The 26,765-nt window shown below is 33.7% G+C and overlaps 2 protein-coding genes across 3 annotated transcripts; one reads left to right on the forward strand and one right to left on the reverse strand.

The window, feature by feature from the left end:
- Positions 1-4,120: 4,120 nt before the first annotated feature.
- On the forward strand, positions 4,121-8,062 carry LOC145582892 (ornithine transcarbamylase, chloroplastic-like). Its single transcript, XM_081639936.1, has 5 exons — positions 4,121-4,497; positions 5,724-6,058; positions 6,763-6,894; positions 7,085-7,360; positions 7,555-8,062. The coding sequence occupies exons 1-5, from the start codon at positions 4,302-4,304 to the stop codon at positions 7,735-7,737; spliced, it is 1,122 nt and encodes a 373-aa protein (XP_081496062.1). The 5' UTR covers positions 4,121-4,301; the 3' UTR covers positions 7,738-8,062.
- A 5,190-nt stretch (positions 8,063-13,252) lies between these two features.
- On the reverse strand, positions 13,253-24,229 carry LOC145582893 (ATPase family AAA domain-containing protein At1g05910-like). 2 transcript variants are annotated; one of them, XM_081639937.1, is made up of 10 exons: positions 23,687-24,229; positions 21,310-21,408; positions 19,359-21,182; positions 19,084-19,272; positions 18,749-18,888; positions 18,177-18,422; positions 17,235-17,421; positions 15,561-15,626; positions 15,192-15,441; positions 13,253-14,145 (listed from the first exon to the last, which is right to left on the reverse strand). In XM_081639937.1, exons 1-10 carry the CDS (start codon positions 23,975-23,977, stop codon positions 13,745-13,747), a joined length of 3,693 nt encoding a protein of 1,230 aa, XP_081496063.1. In that variant the 5' UTR covers positions 23,978-24,229; the 3' UTR covers positions 13,253-13,744. The 2 variants fall into 2 exon arrangements, with proteins under 2 accessions (XP_081496063.1, XP_081496064.1); XM_081639938.1 differs by lacking the exons at positions 13,253-14,145; positions 15,192-15,441; positions 15,561-15,626 and adding an exon at positions 16,032-16,250.
- Positions 24,230-26,765: the final 2,536 nt, after the last annotated feature.

Genomic DNA, 26,765 nt, shown 5'->3' on the forward strand with positions numbered 1-26,765 from the left:
TTATTGGACAACATTTTATATACTTCTAGAGTACTTTATATAATCATATCACATTTAATGTATTAGGAAAGATCTCTTCAGGAGATACATAAAATGTGTCACTTTCTCAAATTTGTCATTGTCAATAATTGCTTCTTTCCTCTTCCAAGGATTCTTATCGTTGTAACTTTTTGCATTACCACACTTCAAGTGCGCTAGTTCAATAGCAACAGATCTTGTCCAACTAGGACATCAACTTAATATGTACCTTTATAGCTAGTATATAGGTAATGACATTTATTCATATCCATCTTCATGATGGTATCTTTCTAAATATTTGATTATCATGTGGCCACTTCTATTAAATAAATTATTGATATTTAGGCTAGTGTATGTACCAAACTGACCATAAGCATATTTAATTATTCATGTGCAAGGATTACATATATAATGGAATAAACACTATCTCCCCCTAATCCTTGCATATGGGTGTATAAAACTAGTCCAACAATCTTTAAAATCATTCTCTTCTCAAGCCATAATTTCTTTTAGCAATGCATGTATCAAACATAATAAAATTATTCTTATAAACTCTTACTCGTAACTCTTGCCCAATATTATTAATTTCTTGTATGTATGGGCATAATAATATATATATATTTTTTTTTTAAGTTAGTTGCTCACAATATCATGTCTAATTTCTTAGACTCATAAACATCATTTCTCAGCTAAATATATGGTATATAATCACGTTTGCAATCCTTATAAACTTTTTACACAAATTATAATAGTCATGTTAACAATTACCCTTTTAATCATACAGATTCCCATTCAGTACTGGGAATAATTAAATCGATATACCATATTAACACTCATATAGAGTTTAGTATCTTAAATATGCATCCAAAACATAATATATTAACTATTGAAAACTTTAAAATATTATTCATATGACGTACGGTTTATGGATTTCAGGTTCATATGTACAAATTCGGTTTACTATACATTCCAATAATCTAATTTCATACATTTAATGAAACAATAAGTATTCATGTAATAGTCATTGTCATTACATATATACTATAATTTATATATCAATCAACTTCATTCACATATAATATAAAATAAATAAATAAGAGTATCCTTAAAATCATCTTCATACAAAAACTAGCTAGCATAATTTGAGGTAAGTAATAGACATTTATGGTCATTAAAATAACTACATCATACATTTATAAGTAATCTCATTAATCTCTTAAGCAATGATATTATCAATTTTCATCATCAAAAAGTTAAGATGAAACACGAGTCTCCATGACACTGCCTAGGGTACTCTCTGGACCGAATCCCAGCTAGAACACTAATTAGTTACATATTATGATTAGTTCACAATATAACAACATCGTGTCAAAGTTCGTTAGACGACTTCTTGAATAACTCGACTCGTAACACATAGATATAAAGTATAATAGATATATCCATTGGAATAGAGTACTCCCACTAAGATCATGTATATACCAGCTTCAAAGGATTAGGTGCAATTACTAGGGTCATTAATGATTTTGATGATATTATTCAAATGAAATAGATATACTCATATACTGTAAGCACACATATGATGATCCAATTATCATCCAATATTCAAAAACTTATGTGAACCAAAGAAAGAAGTTATCCTTGACTGTTTGTCTTTTTAGCCTATAATTTCAATGAACCTAGTGGCTGGTACACTTTATAGACGAGTTATTTGGCTCACCCAACAAACTTATTGAAATATGCAAAATTAAAACATTAATTAGCAAACCTTTGCCAAGCGATAAAAATATAGTGTGTAATTTGTTTTCATTCTCAATGGAGGTCAAACCCCATCTTACATGGTATATTCTTATTAAAGATAAATTACATCATAATAGTCTGACAGTATGTATTACTATATAAGAAGTTATTATGGCAAAAATCTAGGAACGGTTACAATCACATTTAAAATATCATCTTAATATATAGTAAACAATAATAATAATTAAGAACCATTATCAATAATTTAATCAAGTAGGAAGCCGGCGATCATACATACTAAACTGATAAAATACGACTCTACAAGCATACTAGGCATCTTAGCAATCTATGTAATACTATAGACATGTTGATTTATAGACATAATATTGATAGTATAATGTTAAATAAATCACAAAGTATAAGTTTTTGTATTTTTTCATCATGAAAATCACGGCCACAATTTAAAGTTATATAGGCATAGAATACTTGGGGAGGTCAAGCCCTATTATTCTCTAATGATCCTAATTAACCACTTAAAAATACACCACAATCTTTCATAATAATATCTTTATAATATTTATTAATTTGATATTATCCTAATATATAACAACAAAGTCATATAATCCTAAACGTTTAGGGTCAAGGGAAAAAAAAATAATCAAGAATAATGAGACATAGTGGACGAAAATGGTTCAATGAGGATATAAAATATAACAGATGCCTAACTTTGGTATATAATAAGCAAATCAATCTGGTACATACTCATATCCAAGATAAATTATGGCAACAACAAAAGCGTAGTAGGCTCACTATTGGAATGAAAAGCAAATCAAAACAAACAATCACAACATACAAAACTTAAACTACTATACTATATTAAAGAATCTCCATAAGCCAACAGCAAATTCAAAGTTGATAGAAGTTTCATACTTTTTGCCTAGAAAATTGACAGATCTATAATTTTATTGTATGCGTACCTCTTGATCTTATGAATCGATAATACTACGTACCTTTTGATGATTTAGATCAAGTCTCCAAGAGACCAAGAGCAATGGTGCTGATAACGTGTTATAAAATTAGAGAGAAAGAGGAGAAAATAAGGAAGTGAATAAAATATATATTTTCATCCTGAATGATGTGGGAGTACATGTATATATACATGTGACGCAATTAGGGTTTTCTTGTAGAATAATAAACCTATGTATATCTAGAACATCCTAGAATTATCAGAAGGGTATAATGGGCATCCACCAAATACATATATTTAGGGCTGTACACCGGTCCAAAACCGGACCGGACCTGGACCGGACCTGTTAGGACCGGGACCTGAATTAGCCAATTTTGAGGACCGGGGACCGGACCTGATTCTACAGGTCTGGGTCAGGTCCAGACCTGAACAATCAGGTCCGGGTCAGGTCCAGACCTGAACAGACCTGTTTTGTGTTTTTTTTTTTTTTTTTTTTTTTTTTTTTTTTAGAAAATAAATAACGTGTTGGACGGCTTGGACTTGTTTACATAAAATCTGAAAATATCTCCGGTCCCGGTTTTAGACCTGATTTTTATTTTTTATTTTTTTTACTCTAAAAAAATCAAATTGAAAATTAAAAAAAGTACCTACTAACAAAATTCAACTAATAGTTACACAATTACATTGAATTAATTTCAGACTTCAGATTTCACATTGAAAAAAAAAAACCAACAGGAAGCACTAAAGCAGGCACCACAACGTCCCCACACCGTGAGCCCAGATCTGGTGGTTGCTGGGTCGCGGAATCACGCGATTTGGTGGGTTCTGGGTCGCGCGATCTGGGGGTCCCGATCTAGTGGTTGCGATCATTGGAGCCGCGGGACCTAGTGGTTGCGATTGCTGGATCGGAGCCACGCGAGAATGGTGGATAGCCGCAGCCCGTAGGTGTCTTCGTGGTGGACTGGTGGTTACCGATGACTTAGTGAGGCCGTGAGGACTTGAGGGAGATTGAGAATTTGAGGAGAGAAGGTCAGAAGGAGACCATGAGAGAGAAAGGAGAAGATTGAGAGTGAGATATATAATTGAAAGTTACTGCTAGGGTCTGCTACTATTGATAATTTACAAGAAAAAAAAAGCATCTTTTCGGTTTTCAGGTCCAGACCTGAAAACCACGGTTTTGGACCTGATCCGGACCGGGACCGGAAACCTTGAATTTTAAGGACCGGGACCGGACCTGAATCTACAGGTCCGGGTCAGGTCCGGTCCCAACAGGTCCGGATCAGGTCGGTTTTCAGGTCCGGTCCTGTTTATGTACACCCCTACATATATTATATAACAGTTGGATTAATATTAATACTTCATTATATGCCCTTATTTTTCACTCTGCTTAAAATCCTTTGCCTATAAGTCCGCAAAACTACTCAGTCCGCAAAACTACTCTTTAGAGGTAGTATACCCAAAAACTACTTTGTAGAATTCGTCATCAATCACCATAACAGAGAATCACTCTCTCATTTTCTCTGTTCTTTCTCTCTCCTCTCATTTCTGGGTTTTTCACAGCAAAACACAAATTCCTGAAATGGCAGCGATTTCTTCTCACTCTTCTTCACTCTGCTTCGACTCTTCTTCTCTCTCCTCCAAAACTTCCTCTTTCTCCGGCAACCCTCTTCGCCGTTTCTCTGCCACCTTCGCCTCGTCATCTCCGATTAGTCGCCGGAAAATCAGTTGCCAGACTTCTTCTCTTGCTGCATCCCCTGCATCTGTTGATGCTCAAGGTGATTTTTTTGTGCTTTTGCTGTGATTATTTTGTAATTTGTGAAATGGGATTGAAACCCTTTTTTTGTCTGTCTTTTTGGTGAAGCACATTTGTGGGGTTCTTTAGTTTTTTGCCCTGTTTAGGGATTCGTAAAGGGTAGTGAAGTAGACGGGATTTAATCGTTGTTTGGTTTTGGATATTGGGTATACGGCTAAGATTTTGATCAACTAAGCTATTTGTCATCCACATTTTGTGTCCATTTATCTTGGTTGAAGAAATTGTATTATACTATCTCCATTTTGAAATAGTTGCATCATTTTGTATTAATTATATACTTTGTATTGACTTTGAACCTTCTTTTCACTAATGAATTAAATAATAAATCTTATTATATTATAGAGTTTTAGTTTTTTCTCAATGTTTATTTTGTAAATTTCATAGTAATGTAATGTTAAATATATCAATGTACAAAGTTCTGTGTTGACAAACATGATAGTTAAAATGGCGCAACTATTTCCATACCAAGGAAGTGATGATTATAAGTGGAAATCATTTTGTTATTAGGTCTTTGAGCTAATCTGAGGATTTACTTAGCTACATTGATAAGTTTTTGACTATTTGTTTGTTAAGTGAAATTGTAAGTGATGATTGCTGAGTTATATTGCTAAAATTAAATGATGACTAGGATATTGTTGTTAAATGCAATTAGAAATGCTGGTTCGTGTCGCTAAACTGATTGAGTACCTGTTATGTAGTTGAGCTTAATGGTCTCTGTGTCCTTTGAAAATTTGCATTGAGTTTTTGTCTTGTTTATCTATAATTTATGATCCAAATGCAATTATGTTTTTTCTTCCTTTCTTTTCCTCAGGGGCATTTGTACCCTGTTTTGTGTTTGTACTTGGATACCATTTCTAACTATTGACGTTGAACTTCTTTCATCTCTATAACTTATCCGCTTTCTTGTGGTTTGGTAAGTCCTTAGTTGACTCAAAAGCTGTTATTTCTTGATGCAAGTCAAGGTGTTTCATTGAATATATACAAATTGTATGCACATCTGTAATATCTTTCAAATATATTATTTTGCTCGTTTCTGGGTTGTCAATTTATGACTTTCTATTGATTGTCCATCTCTTGCAAGTTACTTTTGTTACTATATTTGATTGGTTGTCTACTTCATTTTGAATTCTGTGGGTTTGACACCAACTGCTTTCGAGCCATAACTTATTCATTCTGTTTCATTTACAGCGAAAACAGCCAAAAAGGATTTTCTGCACATAACTGATTATGACAAGGCTACAATTTTGAAGATCTTAGACCGTGCAATTGAGGTTAAGGCTCTACTTAAATCAGGTGATAGGTCATATCAGCCATTCAAAGGGAAGAGTATGGCTATGATATTTGCAAAGCCATCCATGAGAACAAGAGTATCGTTTGAGACAGGTTTTTTCTTGTTGGGAGGTCATGCAATATACTTGGGACCAGATGACATTCAAATGGGGAAGCGAGAAGAAACTCGAGATGTTGCTCGTGTACTCTCCCGCTATAACGACATCATTATGGCCCGTGTTTTTGCACATCAGGTACGCTGGTGAGTTTCCGTGATGGTCTCATCAAGGTTGCTAAAATTAGCAAAATCTCCTTTCGTACCTTTTACCTGATGTTCAGTGTGCTCTGTGAATACATTTAATAATCTAAAATATTTTCGGGCAATTAATAATGCTGTAAAGATATTTGCATGGAAAGAACACTATTACAACAGTCAACAGCTACTTGTTCAAATAAGCTGTGTCAATTGTTTTAATCTTGTAAGAAAAGTTTGATTCATATTTTGCTATCATTGGAGAGTATTGTTCTTCTGCGACAATTGACTAACCTATCTTTGTATGTTAACTCTATGTTCCTAGAAAGAGAGTATTTTGATCTAGTTTTGATTCAGTGGTTGTGTTTGTTTATAAACCTGGAAAATTTAAAAGAAGATAAAGTTTGGTCTAAAAGCTAGAAACAAATAAGCACTATTACAGGTACAAGCCCCAGTGTAAAATAACTCTATTAGTGACAGAGGTTTGCATTTCTCATAACATATATATAATTTAACTCTTTCAAGTGCTGTTATGAGAAAAAGAAATTTAGAGTGTCCACATACAGCAGATTGAAACAATTTAAGTTGAACTTATCAGAAAGAAGAGTTGTCTTCCCTCCCTTTTTCTGTTTGATTGCTCTTTCCATCTAGACTTGCATTAAAGCTGCTATGTGATTGAAGTAATGATTATTTTTTTGGTCACAGGATATCATTGACCTAGCTAAGTATGCAACCGTACCTGTGGTCAATGGCTTGACAGATTACAACCACCCTTGTCAAATAATGGCCGATGCTCTGACTATGATTGAACACATTGGTAGCATAGAAGGAACAAAGGTGAGACTTCTGTTTGTGGCATCAAGAGTGCTATATCTGCCTTCTCACATTTCTAGATGGGTCCTACCTAGGCAGGCTGTTATATCTGTGTTATACACTAGTGACTAGCCTTATATTTCATATCTCGCAGCAATATTTTCTCCATATATTCTGATCAGCTGAGTTGTGGATAATTACTGTGTTTGACCAGGTCGTTTATGTTGGAGATGGGAACAATATTGTGCATTCTTGGTTGCTATTGGCAGAAATTATCCCTTTCCATTTTGTCTGTGCCTGCCCAAAGGGATTTGAACCTGATCAGAAGACGGTGCAAAAGGCTCAACAGGCTGGCATCAGCAAAATTGAAATAACAAATGATCCCAAAGAAGCTGTTATTGGAGCAGACGTAGTTTACTCGGATGTTTGGGCAAGTATGGGACAGAAGGAAGAAGCCGAACATCGTAGAAAAGTTTTCCAAGGATTTCAGGTGAATGCAGATGATATATTGTTGTCTATCTTTTTTATTGCTTGGTTGATTATGTTATATTGCATTGATTTACACATCTTGCCTTGCTACTTGCTTTTGGCATTGCTCTGTTCTTGTTCGGTTAATTCGATTCGATCTTGTAAAGTGGTAAAAAGACAATAAAATTTACATGATGCTTTTGTTATTTCCGCTAGGTGGACGAGGCTCTTATGAAATTAGCTGGACCAAAGGCTTACTTCATGCACTGTTTGCCAGCTGAGAGAGGAGTAGAAGTTACTGATGGGGTCATTGAGGCTCCCAACTCAATTGTTTTCCCTCAAGCTGAGAACCGCATGCATGCTCAAAATGCTATAATGCTACATGTGCTTGATGCCTGAAGTCTTTTAATATTTTTAGAGCTTTTGCTGCATTGGTAGTCTGATCATCTGATGTCTTTTAGCGGTGTAAGGTAGAACTTGTAGATTCAGATGTGTTCAGCATGTTACATATTTGCGAAGGAGGGATTAAAGATTTGCATAAAATAGCCGTACTCCCATCTTTCAGTTGTGAGAGACTTTTCAGGTGGAATTACATGAGAAGAGCAGAAACCATTTATTTCTTAAAACTGACATCTTTTCTCCACTATTTTTGATCATTTGTCTCATATACAAGTAGTCACTGTCTTGCTGGTCTACTGATCAGTAAGATTGCGTTCGGAGCTTCCCTATGTGCTCTTTTTTGGGTTAGCAGTATGGTGCTCCTGAGTGTTGTGTGACCGAAATTGATACGAATAGGAACTGCTTGTGTAAGACTTTTCTGCGAATGTGTTAGTTTATGCATTTTCTAAATAAACAATTCTGCAGATATTCAAACCTAATTGCAGCTAAAATTTAATGCACATACATCACACTCGAAATTCTATATGTGATAAATTACGACATAAAGAGGATGAAAGTCTCCCTAACTACTAAGATGCCTACTAGGAAGACTCAAGGTCCATATTCATCTCATTAGAGGCAATTTGAAGGAGCTTCCTTGGTTAGTTGATGTTTATACTTTCCATCTCCGGGCGCCATCAGTACATTGCAATCCTTTTCTGACTTTAACAATATAACTAGAAGTATAAATCTTGTGCGACTTTGCTTTAATTCCTACTCATCAGGAATACAGACACAACTTAGGAAAATGGACACAAGAATACTGTCAAAAACAAAACATATTTCTGTACTTATTTACATTAATGTTTTTTCCTTCTGAGTTTTCAATACAGGTACTTAAATTATTGCACCGAGTTGCTTTGCTTTGTTGATGCAAGAGCTCATCTGCAAGGAAGAATCCCATTCTTATCAATCATCATCGATACCTTTGAATGTTCTCTACAAGAAAAGGGAACAAAATGCTGTAGTAAAAGGGAGCTGCTTCAGTATTTTCTGGTGCAGGTGCTAACAACTAACAAGACAAAAATATTGCATCTCTTATTACTCCAAACAAAACTTAGCTTTTCTGTAAAGGAATAGAATATATGACAGTGATCACTGATGGAGACCATGTAATTCTAAAGAGAATGTATGCCAGTATAGTCGATTAGTCGGTTGCAATCTTTAATTTGATTCACTGTTCTTCGATTGGGAAACTTCAGTATCTTTAAGGAGAAGCTTAGTGGTTAGATTCCTCGAGTTATATTGGTTCTGCTTAAAGATGAAGGTATTAGCTTTCGTCACTCATCTACATCTTAAGGCTATGTTGTCACACTTACACACAATACATGAAGAATTAGCATCGTCGAAGAAATGCTAAAGAATATCCTAGTCTAGCTCTTGAGATTAGTCATCAGCATCTACAGTTGTGTGCATATGTTACTTCTTCCATAATCCATAATGCTATCATTGGTTTGGGCAGAACTACGTCGACATTGATAAGTGACAGAAAGGGCACCTTGTCTTGGAATTATGCTATGAAAGCACCTTTAATATGAATCTTCGCACAGACTGTACTAGTATATATAACAACAGATCTCCTTTCCAGCACCAAATATCACAGTACATGGCTTAAGAGTTAGGATTTGTTTCGGCATGCATGCTTCTTCCTCCACAGTTTTCTTCTGCACAACAAATTAGTATGGTTAGAAATGGATAATCTGCATCCTGAGGCTCAACTTTGTACGCGAAACTCGTATGTTGAGCCTAAAGATGCAGATGATCTGTTGCTAGCCCACAAAATCAGTAAAAGTAGTAATACCATCAGTCCATCACAATCTGTGGACGCTGGCTATTCTGATCTATAAGCAAGGTATTGTATCGACGTGTATGATTTATACTCCCTCTGTCACTATTTTTTGACTCATGATAAACATTATGTATACATCTTTGGCCAATATTGCATGTATGCATCTATTTTATTAAAGTTTAAAGTTTGTAGCTCATGCACTTTTCAAGCATATATATACAGCCATACAGGTAGTAAATTTTGGATCATGACAGTAAGTTGCTCCTTAAATTATGTTAACAATAAAATTATCTTACCATTATAATTCTCTGCATTTACACCGGACAAAACTCGTTATTATAATCTGAATGGAATTGGAACAAATAATATATTTATGTAAAGTGGAAATTAATAGAGAGTATGTTTTAGTTAACAAAATCATAAGTTGATATAAGAATTTTACAAGAAGTGGAGTAATATTATATGAAAATATTAGATTTTCCTTACAAATCAAAATGGTGTTACTAAACTACTACCCTACCTTAATTAATTAAGTAAAATTAGCTTCTCCCATTAATACAGTTGTCCAAGTATATATATAATAATAATGCTGAATTCAATATCGAAAATTGCTTGCTCAAATTAACAAACTCAAGAAGATACATGGGAAGTTTAATGATAATTAGGAAAAAAAGTATGTATGAGACATGGAGGCACTTGAAGCGCCATGCTAATACACTCCTTGTGCAATTTCCATCCATGGGAGACAACGACACGAGTAATGGGAGGCTAACTTAATATACCAGTAAAATCGATCAAGATGGAGAGGAATTATGTAAGTATGAATATCGATGCAAGTATTGTTATTTGGATAAAGAATTGGAGTTGAACTCTAGAGGTGTAACCATAAAAAATGCTTGGCTTTGGTTTTACTATTATGACAAATTCGGCAGAGATTTATTACATACTGATGATATAATCATGTTTTCCCTTGATGGAAGGTATTGGCCTTGTTTGGTAATTGGCTTTTAGTTGGCTTTTTGGTTGGCTTTTGGCTTTTGGCTTTTTCTTTTGGTCAAACAGCCAAAATACTTGTTTGGTAAATGGCTTTTCAGCTAGGTGAAAAAGCCGGCTTTTCCGCCAAAAACAAAAAGCTAGTGTTACTAGCTTTTTGGTTTTGGCTTTTGGCTTTTCATTAAACAAATTACTTTTTATCCTTAATTAATAATTAATAATTAATAATTAATAATTAATAATTAATAATTAATAATTAATAATTAATAATTAATAATTAATAATTAATAATTAATAATTAATAATTAATAATTAATAATTAATAATTAATAATTAATAATTAATAATTAATAATTAATAATTAATAATTAATAATTAATAATTAATAATTAATAATTAATAATTAATAATTAATAATTAATAATTAATAATTAATAATTAATAATTAATAATTAATAATTAATAATTAATAATTAATAATTAATAATTAATAATTAATAATTAATAATTAATAATTAATAATTAATAATTAATAATTAATAATTAATAATTAATAATTAATAATTAATAATTAATAATTAATAATTAATAATTAATAATTAATAATTAATAATTAATAATTAATAATTAATAATTAATAATTAATAATTAATAATTAATAATTAATAATTAATAATTAATAATTAATAATTAATAATTAGTAATTAATAATTAGTAATTAATAATTAGTAATTAATAATTAATAATTAGTAATTAATAATTAGTAATTAATAATTAATAATTAGTAATTAGTAATTAGTAATTAGTAATTAGTAATTAGTAATTAGTAATTAATAATTAGTAATTAATAATTAATAATTAATAATTAGTAATTAATAATTATCAACCAATAATTAGTAATTAATAATTGGTAATTAATTAATAATTTGTAATTAGTAATTGATAATTGATAATTAATAATCAGTAATTAATAATTAATAATTAATAATCTATAAGTAATAATTAATAATCAGTAATTAATAATTAATTATTAATAATTAATAATTAGTAATTAGTAATTAATAATAAGTAATCAGTAATTAATAATTAGTAATTAATAATTTATAAATAGTAATTAATAATCAATAATCAATAGTTAATAATTTATAATTAGTAATTCATAATCAATACTTATTAATTAATAATTTATAATTAGTAATTAGTAATAAAAAATTAGTAATTAATAATTTATAATTAGTAATTAATAATCTATTATTAGTAATTAATAATTAATAATTATTATTTAATAATTAGTAAATTAGTAGTTATAAGTACTTAAAAATTAATAGTTAGTACTCCGTAATTAGTAATTATTAGTACTTAATTATTAATAACTAGTAATTAACAATTGTTAGTAATATGTAATTAATATTAAGTGCTTAATAATTAGTAATTAGTACTTAATAACTAGTAGTTTATAATTAATAATAAGTAATTATAAATTAGTAGTTAATATTTTGTATTAGTAATTAATAATTAATAATACTGATAATAAATGTATAAGAATACATAATAATGCCCTTTAAGGTTGTTTTGCATAGTTACAGTCAATATCTAACAGCTGATTTTACCAAACATGTTTACATACAATAAATAGTCAAACAGCCACTACAAATAGCCAATACTAACAGCCAGTCAAACAAGCCAAGTTAAACAGCCAACAGCCAATTGCCAAACAAGGCCATTATCCAAGAAAAGAGCTTAAGGAAGATGTTACTAAAATACTGCAACATCCTAACACGCTTCACAAGTCGTGCCCTTTGGGGATCTTCCAATCAAACAAGACCAAAAAGAAGTTGTCACGAGTCTACTGAGTATTAATGTTTTTTTTTTTTTCAATTTTAATGTGTTTTTACCCATTCGAATATGTGAATAAAATATTAAAATATGGATTTTTTAATTTTTTAGAAGACGAAGTATTATTATTATTACTTACCTCTTTTTTTAGTTGACATACAATCCTTTTTAGTTTATTTTTAGTTAATATGTTTTCTTTTTGGATAACTTTATACCGTCTTTTTTTAGTGTACCCAACTTACTTTATCATTCTTTCTCATTCTCTCTCTTCTCCTTAATATGTGTGCCTAAATTGAACCTGTCAACTAAATAGAAACGAATGAAGTATTATTTTTCTGTACTAAAATTGATAAATATATAATAACCTCTATCAAATATCAATACATATGAAACTAGTGATAAGACGTGTTTTCTATACGATTGGTCATATCGTTTAACGTTTGTAAAACAACAAAATAACCCTCTAAAACTCTAGCTGAGTAACCCCTATAACATCATGATGGCTGACTACATGCTAGCCACATATAAAGAATTAAGTAATTAACACTAGCAAATAACAAACACGGCAACATCAAAAATCTAAACCACAAAACAAAGAACCAAAGCAACGAATGAGAATTGATGTATGATTGAATATCACATTGATCCAACAACCCAACAAGATAAAACTAGATTCATAACAATATTACATTTTGATACGATCATAAACTCTAACATGCAAGGTACACAACCCAAATAAAGCATTAAATGGGTACATGAAAGTTTACCCCTCTAAAAGCCTTAGTTGCAAAGGTTGCAGCGAGAAGAGGGATTTTCTGTACAAAATTCAAATTTGAAGGGAAGAAAAGAGGGAAAATATCAGAACTTGACACAAATATAATGGTTTTATGTTTTAAAGTACAAGTGAAAATTGGCACAAACAGTAAGAATAGTCCAACGTGAAGATAGACTCTATCCAGACAAGTTTGCCTCCTTGGAAGCTCATCCTCGACGGTCTCAGAAAAGGGAGGCTCAAAAATACATATATTCACTGTCCAGTGCCTTCTTTCGTAGTCATCAATTTTCAGTGATCATTTTACATCCAAACTTAATGTCTAATGCTCCATCAGGGCGTCAGAACCAGTAGTTCAAAAGAAAGGGTAATAGAGCCTGCATAGAGAGAGAGAGAGAGAGAGAGAGAGAGACCAATGGCCTGTAAGCTGGATTGTGCATTGAACGCTCTACCTGTGTAACTCTTATATTTTCCATGCAGAAAAAATTAAGATCCCGACTTTGTACAATATCTAGTTTAAATAACCTACCAATAGAACCAGAAAAAAGGGGGAGGGGAGGTAAAAAAAAAAGCCGAGATCAAAAGTTGGTCTCATCCTGAGAGAACTTTGACAAAAATTGGAGAACCTTGGCTTTGGGATTCTCAGAACCTGCAGTGGATTTTGTCTCAAAAACACCCTTTATAATACGGGTATACAGCCTTTCAAGCTGTGGAATACCATATGCTTCAGTGTGCTTCAAAAATTGTTGCTTGATCACTTCCACTTGGCTGCTGGAAGTATCTTCGTCTTCCATATTCACATCATCTTCAGGACATCTTCCACATCTAAGTTCCTCTAGTTCCATGGGAGTCTCAGATTCATTACAATTTGCAGTTGAGGTCTCTGGTCCTGTGCGGGTGGTAAACTTAGCTTGAGCCTCTTCGGATGATGGTGAAGGCAATGATTCTAGGTGTTCGGCTTTGTCTTCATCAGCTGCAACTGAAATTTTCCAAACACAAACCAAGATTTAGGGAAGGATTCTACAAATATCAGAGCTTTTCATGCTCAAACCTTGAGTGCATCACAAAGATAAACTAAAAGATATAGGAGTTTCAAGAACTCGGGAAAGAAAAGTCTAGCAAAAAATCCTTAACTGAAAGAAATTTGCTTTGATTTCTTTAGCTAAAAAGTATTAACACTACTGATGAAAATTCATCTTGCCCAGTGAATGCTATCCACATTTACAAAATCATCCAATTAATTTTTCATAACTTTATCATATCTTTAAACTAAAAATTCAAGCATAACCAGACAGGTCCAGAAGCAGTCGCTGGCACGAGGTCCGTAGAAGCATTTGAAATGGTTTTTTTTTTTTTTTTTTTTTTTTTTTTTGGTTTGTGCAATTGGTGCGTATGTTTGCAACAACACATGTATGGGCAGGGAACTCTTATATCATCACAACTTTCAAACATTTTAAGCACAATCCAAAATGTCCCTGGAAGTGTGTCCAGAATCACAGACCACCAGCAAACATATATACTAGCCAAATTTACAATATCATCAAAGTATTACTACTTCGTAATATATTTAAAAGATTTTAGAAGCATAGTATTGCCTTTCAAAGAGATTAAATAACAAGTAGACTCCAAAATTAAAAATCAGCTACAAGATGACAAATTTTTTTCAATACTGCAGTATATTTAGATGTCCACCAATAGCCCAAATTTAGTTGATACTATGACCTTTTCAAAAAGCAGGAATGAAGGATCATACCACAACATTGCCTTTCACAAAAGTAGACTCCAAACTAATAAATAGGCTACAAGATGACAAGTTGACAACGCCTAAAACGTACTTGCCAAGATCACATTTATTATTTTCAATATAAAAAGTCTGAATGGATTTGAGACTGCAGTTCTGCTTAAGTTTCATTTAGATATCCACCAATAGCCCAGATTCAGTTCATACTAAAACCTTATCAGAAAGCAGGGGTGAAGGATCATACCACAACATAAAACCCAAGCAAAGGGAATTAAGGCTTGTACCTGTAGAGATAGTGTCAACATTCTTCTTTGGTCTTTTTAATGCTTCGTAACTTTGATCTAAGTTAACCTCTGGCTGGACATGACGGAGCCGAGCACTCGCTCTAGTCACAGTTAATGTTTGAACAACGGGATTTTGCTGGAGAGCAGAGCCTCCATAACCATCAGGCATTTGACTAGGGCCTCCTTGAGCAGCAATCTTGTCACAGAATGCCACAAGTGCAGGGTCTATCTGAGAGAGCATTCCTTGCACCTAAAGAGCATACCAACAACAAACAACATATAATTAATCAACAAAATCCCAAATCAAAATTCAGGTACAAGGTAACCACATCAGAGAATCTAGTGACACAGATAAAAAAGTGAACATACAGCATCTCGAAGCTCATGTGCTCTGCTAACAATCCTAGCTCCATTATAATCGTCTCCGTTGTATGCCTGATGATAAGCATAATAAAAAATACAATCAATTAAAAAAAAAAAAAAAAAAAGCATAAAAGTTCCTTTTAAACCAAGAAATTAAGTGGTTAGCACAAACATGACATATGTAAATCAAAATTAATGAGTCAGTTGGAACTTGGAAGTACCAAAAAAAAAAACACTAATAACTAAACCTTCGATCCCCCCCTCCCTCCCCACCCAGGTCAAAGGGAAAAAAGGAAGGAAATGAAGATGAAAAAGACTTAACAATGCAGTGAGGATACATAAGTAAGAGATGTATCATTTGATATGAAGCCAGCTCACAACCTTACAATAATAGCAAGATTTATCAAGTTTAAAATTTTATAGAGATTTGAGGTTGAAATTAATTGGCGAGTACCTGAAATTACTAAATATATCATGGGCAAGGAGCAAAAATTTCCCTTATTTTGGTCTGCTTCCTAGTAATGTGACCCATTTCAAAACTGCATCCTTTTCTACTGTTAATAAAATAACTCTCACTATCCTTTTTTTCTTCTTTCCCATTCCCAATAACAGTACAAGTTGTCATGAACTCACTCACTGAAAGGTCTCACAACTGCCATCGCTGTGAATTTCACCACCATTACAACCTGCATAGATCTGAGAGAACAGATATAACAGCAATCATGGTTTCTGAAGAAAGAACGACAGTGAGAGAGATATGAGAGGAAGTTGGGGAAGGAAACTGTACACTACCACCAATAACAAATAAGATGGAGTGATGATAATGCTGGTTAATGCCACTCATCCTATGACAGTGGTCACAGTGCAGAACAACTCTAGTGGTAGTTGGCCAATGGATTGAGGTATGACCGTATGATAATGATGATGATGACTAAGAGAATGGCGGAGATGCGATGAACCAAGGAAATACAGTACCCACCGAGGAAACACAGTACCCTCCTATGCCCCAATCATCATTATCCTCAACGAGTCAATGGCCTCAATCCACCCTCTCAATTCCACCAGATATTTACTCCTATTATCCTCTCATTTACCCCCAATCCAGGTGTCCCTTCTTAACAAAAATTACACTTTCTGGCTGTTATCTCCATCTTGCTTCTCATTCAATAAATTCACCTAAAAATTGTGAAACGTCTTCTACAATTGCAATTTATGAAGAAGATAATAATCGATACCAAGTTATTGCTATGACTGTCTGGTAATCTGGTTGGCGGCTAGATAATGAGCTTTTAAATTATTAGTGGAAGAGAGTCCTCTTTTCAGACTAATAGCAGCCCTCAGCCCCAAAAGTTTCTTACTTCTAATGCCCAGACCATTTATAAAAGATATACAATTCAGTTCCAAAAGCAATCAATTTCAAGTATTATTCCGGATTAAGGTATTTCACTAGTAGGAAATATAAGATGGCTATGTCTCATTAGAATATCTCAAGTGAAATTAAGGAATGTAAAGATAATATTGCAATCAGCTCAGTATTATGAAGGCAATGTCCCATTGGCATATTTCAAACAATAATAGTAAGAGTTGAGAAACTTGTAATAGGCAATGACAATGGGTGGATCAGCATAGTATGCAAAATTAGGGGAAAAATATAGGATTTTAGCTGAATAAGCTACACACCTTTGCATTGTGTAATATCAGTTCAATATCCTGTAGAAAATCAAAACTTTTTATGTATCGACCAGAATCTACACGTTGAAGCAATGTAGCCATGTCCATAGGATTTTGGATGATGGAGCGATAATTTGGAGCATCCTCATCTGTAACTGGATAATGGAAGGCACTAAAACGTTTATCATATAAGATCCTGCACAAAATTGTAATCAATAACAATTTATCAGTGCCAGATTTAATACATTTAAATCCAAAACACAGACATAACAAGGTCTCCCTACTGTCTTTATCAAGACATACAAGATTTCTGGAAACAGAACATGCAGCATGGGCCAGCATGAGAACATTATACTGGAAATAAAAACATTTGTGTACATCGAATAGTTTGGAGAAAGAGGTTGAAGGTATAAACCAAAGAAATTGAGTTGTACATGAAATGGTACATAAATATATGCCCATGAAGGAGACAAGTCAAACCACTAGCCTAAGTACAGTTCCTTCAACCAATTGGCAACAGAAAAAATTATTCTTTAACTCATAAGGTGATTTCTTTATCTATTTACCTCCAACGTGGAACAACACACTTGAACAAATATATATATGGCGGTCACTAATTATCCTGACATATGAATCCTTCCGTTACTTCAGCATAATGGCAAAGTAAAACCCCTAGCATGATTAAAGAACCAAAACTAACAAAACAAGACAATCTAGATTTTGATACCACACATCAAAATCATGAAGATATAGTTCTATGCCATGCCCGTGATAGAGGAGAATTAGAGCCACTTACAAGACGAAATGATTTTCTACCTAAAACCTATGCCGATGAGTAGATTTACTCCCTAAGGATATAAGATGGGATTTTTACCCCTCTACTCCAATGAGGACAATTCACATCAGTAGTCATAGGCTTGCAAAGTTGGACTTGAGAAAAGGAAAACTCACCTATTGCACACATCTCTAAGACACATCCTCAGTCTACGAAGTGCATGCTGTTCTGCTTCTACCTTAGCTTTCAACTCAGAGATCTTTGGGCCACTAGCAACCTTAGGAGCTTTAGGGAGCTCAGGAAGTGACGTTGATGTCTTGGGTGTTTTTGTATTAGCTTCAGATGGTACCGACAAAGATGCTTCAATTAGTCGATCAAAGAACAAAGACAGATCTTCATTTGATGGTCCATCCACTTTGTAGCTGGAAAGAAAACCAAAGGAATTCAAAATCATTTGAATCTACAAATTTTGACAAACATACCAGGCTAAATACTATATTAGCAAAAAAAATACAAGAATCACATTATGACACTATTAAGGTTTTTGCAATTAGAGGTTCTGAAGTGATCATATTAATGATTGCCTTTTGAGAAACATCCAATTTCAAGCAAGTTCACAGCATGAGTATTGTAGCTCAAAAAAAAAAAAAAAAAAAAAAAAGCAGTTCAATTTGTCCAACAATTTTTTTAAAAAACCTTAGCATACTATCAAAGCTGAACTAGAAGGAGCACATAGTAGGAAGTATACATGCTACGTTCAGAAAATATTCGATGCCGTTCGTCCACATCAGGGGGTAGATCTGAGGTTGTTCCGAATAACAATATAGGTAGCTCAGATGGCAATTCTTCTAGCAGAGTGAGTAGGACCGCTCTTAGCTGATCATGTGCCTGAAAAACAATATGACTGAGTCAAAACTATGAATTTCAAACACCTATAATTAATGACCCATAAAACGAAGTAAATTAAGCATGCAGAGCTATAATATAATCTGCTTGCACGTGTGTGCAGCGCGTAACGGCGTAAAGGTACAAGATTATCTACACATGCAAACTGATAGAAAGACCTATAGATTGTGAATTTACATTTTCCCACCAAAGATCATAATGAGGCAAATATAGAATAGATGGTGTAGTCCTTCGTGCTTCACTAATTATATGTACCAAAGCCTCTTCAGGTGTCTTTGCACTAGGGTCTGACAGCAGAGATGGAAGCCCAAGAGAGTGAACAGGAAACTTCTCCATCTCATGTAATATAGCAGGTCCTAGATGATCCTGTACAACTAAAGAAGTGAGTGAACTCAGCTTTAATTCATACATTACTGATTATTAGATATTTCAAAATTGCTAAAGAGAATTACCATCCCAACACCCTCGTTTCCACATAGCAGAAACCGAGGCCTGTAAACCAGTGGAATAGCAGAACCGTAGGAGAGCATTGATAATTTTGTCAATTCAGATGAAATAGCGGAAGCAGGGAATATATCTGATATGTGTACCATGGCCTTTTGGAGGTGTCTTTGCAGGCATGGAGCGACAACAACTGATAAAGGCCTCGAATGAACTATGGAGCCTCTATGAGCAGCAGGGGTAATTGTTGACATAGCATCAAAAAAATGATATTTTTCTACCCTAACTGATTCAACATCTATCAGAAATTTGTCATCACTGGTGTACACCTGAGGATATTTTTCACGAAATGCACGAATGGCTGCTTCAGTGCAGAGTGCTTTTAAATCAGCCCCACAATAACCCACACAACTTGCTGCAAGTTCTGTCCTTAGTTCCCTGGTTGGAGGGTGCATCCACTTGCGTGTGTGAATATCTAAGATTTCAGCCCGGGCATCACAACCAGGCAAGGGAAAGTTAAACTCGCGATCAAATCGACCAGGTCGACGCAAGGCCCCATCAATAGCGTCAATTCTGTTTGTAGCTCCAATCAAGACAACTTGTCCACGAGAATCAAGGCCATCCATTAGAGCAAGCAAAGTTGAAACTATAGAATTGTGGATTTGCTCCTGTTTGCTTGACCTCACTGGAGCAAGCCCATCTATCTCATCAAAGAAAATGATAGATGGTTGATTCCTTTGGGCTTCTTCGAAAAGAAGTTTCAACTGTCGTTCGGCTTCTCCAACCCATTTGCTGAGAACATCAGCTCCCTTACGCATGTAAAAGCTCACTTTCTGGCCAGCTTTTGAAGCAGCACAAGCTAATGCTCGTGCAATTAGAGTTTTCCCAGTTCCTGGGGGTCCACACAATAGGACACCTCTAGGTGGGGTAATACTATAGCTTGCAAAGAAATCCGGGTAAAGCAAGGGAAAGAAGACCATTTCCTTTAACGCATCAATGTATTCTGAAAGCCCACCTATCTCATCAAAACTCACACTATCATCAACTTGCAAAGGCTGAATATCTGCTCCTCCCTTTGAACTCGGACCGGCAGTCTGAACTCCAGGTGTCAAAGAAGTAAAGGAATCAGCTTGGTGACCCCAACCAGATGCAGCAACATTCAACCCCCATGCAGTTGCCCCATGCATATCTAGCCCTCCCATGAGCCAAGGAGGTCCAGCTCTACTTCCACTCCGAGCCCAAGGAATTGCTGGTCCTTGGTCCAACTCATCCACAAGAAGAGAGTCATCAGAGTCATCAATCCTACTAAAACGATGACGCTTATGGACTCTAGTGCCACCCCTTCCCACAACCCTATTGACCTTGTTTCCCATCCCATGATGCAACACTCTCCGAGGAGATCTTGGTCTATGTTTACCCTCCTCCAAAGACATCCTGCAGACCTCTGCACGATTTCGAAGATCATAGCGCCTTCGCCCATCCTGCTCTTCTTCACCTTCATCATCATCACCATCTTCCTCTCTTTCATCCTCCTCTTCACCCTCCCCACCCTCTTCAGCTTCACCTTCACCTTCATCATCACCCTCAACTTCATCATCATTATCATCACCATCATTCCCATTCTCTATTTCATCTTGATCATCTTTTTCACCTGAGCTACCTTCTACATCATCAAATGCAATTCGCCTCCCATTTGATTTGGAATTACGAGGACGCAGACCTTCCCGTCGCGGTGTGGATTTAGTTTCAATAACTTTTCTGCGTTTAGGAGTTGATAATACATCCTGAGCAGCACTGTTATCAATCCGGCTTCTAGTACTGTATTTTCTAGGTTCCTGTAAAGAACGAACGGAAAAGATCATTAATTTGCGAGATAAATCATGTCCAATTGAGCATGAAAATGGAGCTGAAGCTCAAATTTTAAACTTAAAAATACGCTTACTAGTTAACTATAAGCTTTACCATTAAGTCTTCATCTGAACCAGAGCTATCTGTATAATCTCCCAAATTAACAGATACTCTCCTCTGTCTGGTTGAGCGCCGAAGGTTGGTTGCATCCAGCTGAAAAGAAAGGACCAGCATTAGGTCAAATTGACAAAAGGCATAATACATCATCAAGCTTCTTGATTATACATACATAGTCAGGTCACCTGATGGGGAAAAAAAATGTCTCAAATGCACCTCAAAAAAGCATTCATCATACATAACTCAGCATAACTTAATCACTTAAAATTACCACAATATTAAGTAGCATATCAAAGCACACAATAACAGTTAATAAAGATCACGGAGGGATGATATTCAGAGAGCACAAAGGCTGAAGCTACAGCAGCTGTACCTCTTATACTTCTATAATCAAGACTGAAAAATAACCAAGACTGATAAACATTATAAGCCCCCTCCCACAACAGCCATACATGTGATACATATACTTCTATTTTTACTCCTGCGAATATGAGACAGATGAAGAATGATATCAGCCCATTACTATATATAAAGTTAATCTCATAGCATACACCAGGGCTTAGGCTGTAATGAACCATTTCAGGAAGTTCCTTAACCCTTGCCTCTGTGGTAAAATTCCAGAATCATGTCATGACAGCACCCCCAACATACAAGAAACTTTGCAGGTTAACAAATTTTAGAGCACCAACACGGAAATTTCCCGATGCGTGTCAGGTAATACAGTAAGAGGCAGATTTATGTATTGTAAAGTGCTTCCTGTGTGTGTAACAGGCATCTAATCATTCTTCAACTCATTAATTTAGCCAATAAGACCTTGACTGTAAAGGCTAAACACACACGCATGATGCTTGGACAGTTCCCAAAGTCCCAGCTCATCATAAACTAACTACATCTCAACAATTTATATAGGTATTACTTCTAAATGTGCTTGAATAAGGAGTGGGAAGTGGCTCAGCTACACTAAAGAGATCAGCAGTAAGTATGATGATGGTGGGAAGTGTGAAAAGAAACATCTAGTTCAGAGGATACTGTTTTGAGTACTCTTTGATGTTTGGTGTCCTAAAAATGCTACAATTATTACCAGGTAGTTGGAGATTTTCTCATCTTCAATTTTGTGTTGCAATGTTTTCAATTGATATCTATAATGGATTTTCAATACAAAGGTATGATTAAGCACACTAATTGTTGCCCTTAGCATTAAAGAAATAGTTTCACTTTTCTTCCCTTTATCACTACAATCATATTATTAACTTTTTTTTTTCCCCAATTCTTTTGTCCTGTAAGATGAATTAGGGCCCAAACAGAGGAAGATTTAGATTAGAGTCCCAGATTTCACTAATGAGGGAGGAAATATTTATGATGTGTATGCGCCTACTTTAAGCTTAATATAATGCGCCTACTTGCATATTTTCAAACTCGAGCTAACAAAGAACTCTTAGAAAAAATTGAAAAGCCAGCTTAAAGTAGAAATACAGCCATTAGCTGAAAACCTGCTAGCTGATGAACAAGTGGATTGTTTGTATTAGATGTTGTCGGGTATTATTTGAAAGCCTAGCTGAAAAATGAGCACACTTTAAAGGAAATTGGATGTAATAAAATATCAAATTATCCCTCCATTAGTTATTGCTTACACCATTTTCCATCCCCAAAAGATTGTCCCATATCATAAAAATACTTTAGGTCCCACCAATTTCTCTCTCATCATTTCCACTCAATAAAGTAAGATATGGCTTTGGGGAGAAACAATAAGGGACGAAGGGAGTATATTCTCTCTGCATAAACTAAACAATTCTCTTATGCCTCATAGTTTGGTGTTTCTCCACTCTTACCTCTATCCCCTCTTCTCCTTAGTCTCGACGTTACTCCTATTCTCTACACCTGTTCTTACTTGAGAAAGTTCCTTACCTCAAACCTACACACTAACTACAATCAAAGATACTAAACTCATATTTACAAGAAAACATTCATTAGTAAGCTAAACCCAAATGATACCGATAAAAGAGCCTCCAAACCAAACCAACGATAACTGAAAACATTCCTCGAACCGCAACAGCCAATAAAAACACAAAATGTACCCTTTCCAAACAAAAACATCCAAATATCCACCCTCATCATAGTTCAACCTAACAACATAGGTCACTTCAGCAACGGAGATTCCACAATAACGAACCAATACCCGAACAACAAACATACATTAACCAAAAATCCAAACCTCCCCATTCCCTAACCCCAACTAATCACACCCACAAACAATTAACTGTATCTCATTCAACCTAAACATAACATACTAAGTTCCAAAACATCAAAACACATAAAAATCAAATATTAACCAAGAAAATCAAAATAACAGGGATAAAGTTAGATAAAGGCATACATTAGAGATAGACTTGGAAGAGTTATGAATTGGACGGCGACCGCCCGGCTTCAAATACTTGGCAATGTGAGCAGCAGCAGTCCTAGTTTTCACCTTCTTCCTGTTCTTCCGACGATACCCCGGCGAGTTCTTGAAGTAAAATGTATTTCTCATCACCGGCCTTCGAATCCGACTACTGGTTCGTTTCTCCATTCCATTGCTGTTATTGTTATCATTGTTATTGTTATTGTCATTGCTAACAGAAGCGACGACTCCATTTTCATCTCCATTGTTGGATCGCTTCGAATGCATAACTCAAAAAATGCAGCAATTTCAGAGTGTTCTGCTCGCCGGAATTCGGAGCGGAACGTTTTGGAAAGGATTAATCGACATGCATGTTTGAGATTGGGGAAGAAATTGGAAACCCTAGATCGAATTAGGGGAGATAGTTGGATTGTTGGTTGGAGATTTTGGGTTTGAAAATTGGGGGTTTTTGAAGAGAGAGAAAGTGGAGGAGAGAGAAAGAAGGGAGAGTGACAAATGTGAAGAAGAAAGTGGGGAAAAGAAATTAGTTTGGGTTTTTGAAGGCTTCTTCCGATGTTCTTATATTATAGGGAGGGAAGAGAAAGGGGGGAAACAGGGTGAGAGTTTTTTTTTTTCTCTTTTTTCTTTGTCTTTTGTCAGTTACGTACTTACGTTTCGTTCTCTTTACTTTATTTTTGTCGAATTAAAATTATTTTGACTGAAAATTAATTATTTTTACAGACTAAAATGTAATTACTTAACTTAAATAAATTTACTGATTTGTAAATTTTTTTTGGAGGAAGTTCACAAACTTTTTTTTTCTTAACTTAATTGAATTTATGGTAAACTTATTTATGATGAATTGAAGTGTGAACAAATTTTAAATTAATATTATTTGAATAAGGTGAAATGAACAGTGCCTTGATTGACTTATCTCATACTCTCACGTAAGACGGTTTGCTTTGATTACCTACAGTATTGTATGTTACAGAAAAAATCGAAGTGCATGAGCATAGTTTATTTTCAATGGTTATTTGTTACAAAATTTAGAATTCAAAATCAAGTTGGGGTCAGCAACATGGGAATTCCGATCGTATTTGTGTTTAGTTTTGTGTTAATTGTGAGTTGCTCTCTTAATACATCAAAATATACTTTTAAAGTGCAATGATTGCATTATATGCTTTAAGTACATAGAATTTGTTATATACATTCGGGTGTATCATATACCCGGGTTATTTGCTCATTAATTTTTTGCTCATTTAAGGGTGTACGGTCACCCGGGTATATAGAACAAGCTCTCATAAATATATATATATACAGGTTTATTCGAGCTTTTGTTTTTTTTTTAAAAAAAGGACTTATTTGTGTAATTAACAGACATGTCGGTATTAGGATGAATATTAGATTATTAGCGTAGAGCATGTGCACAATAACTACTCCATTATCTATACAAGCTAAGAGCAATGCGTGCATCTGCAATATAAGTAATTTATCAAGCTCGATTTTCTCTTTTTTTCCACAATATTATTTTCTTAATTCTAAATAAAACAATATTAATGGATTTAAAAATTGTTGATAAAATATAATTAAAAAATATGTTATTAAAAAAATATGTTGATGATATCACATAGGCTAAATAATAAAATTTGACTACCTTAAAAAAAATTAAAAAAGAAAAAGATGGAAGTTTTTTTTTTTTGAACCAAGATGGTAGTTTTTTTTTTTTTTAAAGGATGGTAGTTTTTTTTATTTAAAAAAAACACGAGAGGGATATTTTAGGAAAGTAAAATTTATCACCCAAAACCTCTTTCACTTTATATATCTTTTACCTAATTTAAAATTTTTATACTTATCTTTATATAATTTAAGAGTTGTTTTTTCAACGTTCAACCAAAACTCTCCAAAACATCAATGCTTCAATTTGGTGCAATCCTCTTTTTTTTTTGGAAAATAACTACCCTATCTCTAAATCAAAGAATCCATAACTTCTTTTTGTTTCAAAAAAAAAAAAAAAAAAAAAAAAAAAAAAAAACTTCTTTTTTTGAAAGAAACAATTATAACTTTCACTTATAATATGAGTAGTACGTATTTTCCCAAAACATACATACCAGTATATCCCATGCATTAGTACGAATATATTCTAGTAGGATTATAATTTAACAGTGCTTTTTTTTTTTTTTTTTTTTTTTACAACACTTCACCACCATCGTCCAAAACCCCAATACTCAAATCCTATGCATTTCAAATTAATTTTTAAAAAAGTTACAAATAACTACCTTGCCCACTAATAACCACCAACACTTCACTTTAATAACTACCAACATATATACCGTGCATTAACACAAATACACTCTAATACTATATAAATAAATATTGGCAAAAAGGATGAATTCTAAACTAATTTTGAGACTTAATTATTTTTTAGCTAATCTAATGTTGGGTATGTTATTTATGAACCTATCATACTAAATTTCACATGAGTTCTATTTGAAGCAGTTTTAATATCTATTCTATTTATCTATTTACTATTAATAAAACAAAACATTGCTGACATCATCAACCCTTAAATTATCTATTCCACCCATCCATCCTCAAATTATCTTACATGGCATATTTACATTAAAAAAATTCCCTCCAATTTTATGTGTGATGTTATCAATTATTATTAATAATTGTTTTATTTTATTTATAATCTACATTTTTTACATCAATGCATAAGTGTCTATATAAAATTCAATGAATCAAGTTTCTTTCCTAAATTACAATTTCACATAGCTAATTTGCTTAATGTTTGATCATGGTTTCAATTTTTTTTTCCTTTCCTTAATTGTAAATTTTTTTTATATTTAATTTTAATCTTCATATACAATATAGTGTAATACAACAAAATATAAATTACAAGAAAGGTAAATTCTAACCGTAATCATGCATCGCAAGGGGATAACCTAGTTTTCCTAATAAGCAAGTTATTTTTGTAGAATAAAAAATAAAGAAGATGTTGATTGAAGTATTCTTTACTTTTACCTCAAATTAAAACTAAATTAGGTTTCAAAACAATTAAAATTAAATCATTTAT

The sequence above is a fragment of the Chenopodium album genome, chromosome 15 (assembly GCF_948465745.1).
Source record: "Chenopodium album chromosome 15, dcCheAlbu1.1, whole genome shotgun sequence".
Taxonomy (NCBI): domain Eukaryota; kingdom Viridiplantae; phylum Streptophyta; class Magnoliopsida; order Caryophyllales; family Amaranthaceae; genus Chenopodium; species Chenopodium album.

Excerpts from the sequence above, each read along its gene's own strand:
- LOC145582893 (XM_081639937.1), bottom strand. The coding sequence starts at position 23,977 with ATGCATTCGAAGCGATCCAACAATGGAGATGAAAATGGAGTCGTCGCT. Across the intron at positions 18,889-19,083 it reads ATGATCTTTGGTGGGAAAAT|GCACATGATCAGCTAAGAGC; the intron begins GTAAATTCACAA and ends ATTGTTTTTCAG. Across the intron at positions 17,422-18,176 it reads CTTAGAGATGTGTGCAATAG|GATCTTATATGATAAACGTT; the intron begins GTGAGTTTTCCT and ends AATTTTGTGCAG.
- LOC145582892 (XM_081639936.1), top strand. The coding sequence starts at position 4,302 with ATGGCAGCGATTTCTTCTCACTCTTCTTCACTCTGCTTCGACTCTTCT. Across the intron at positions 6,059-6,762 it reads CCCGTGTTTTTGCACATCAG|GATATCATTGACCTAGCTAA; the intron begins GTACGCTGGTGA and ends TTTTGGTCACAG. Across the intron at positions 7,361-7,554 it reads AAGTTTTCCAAGGATTTCAG|GTGGACGAGGCTCTTATGAA; the intron begins GTGAATGCAGAT and ends TATTTCCGCTAG.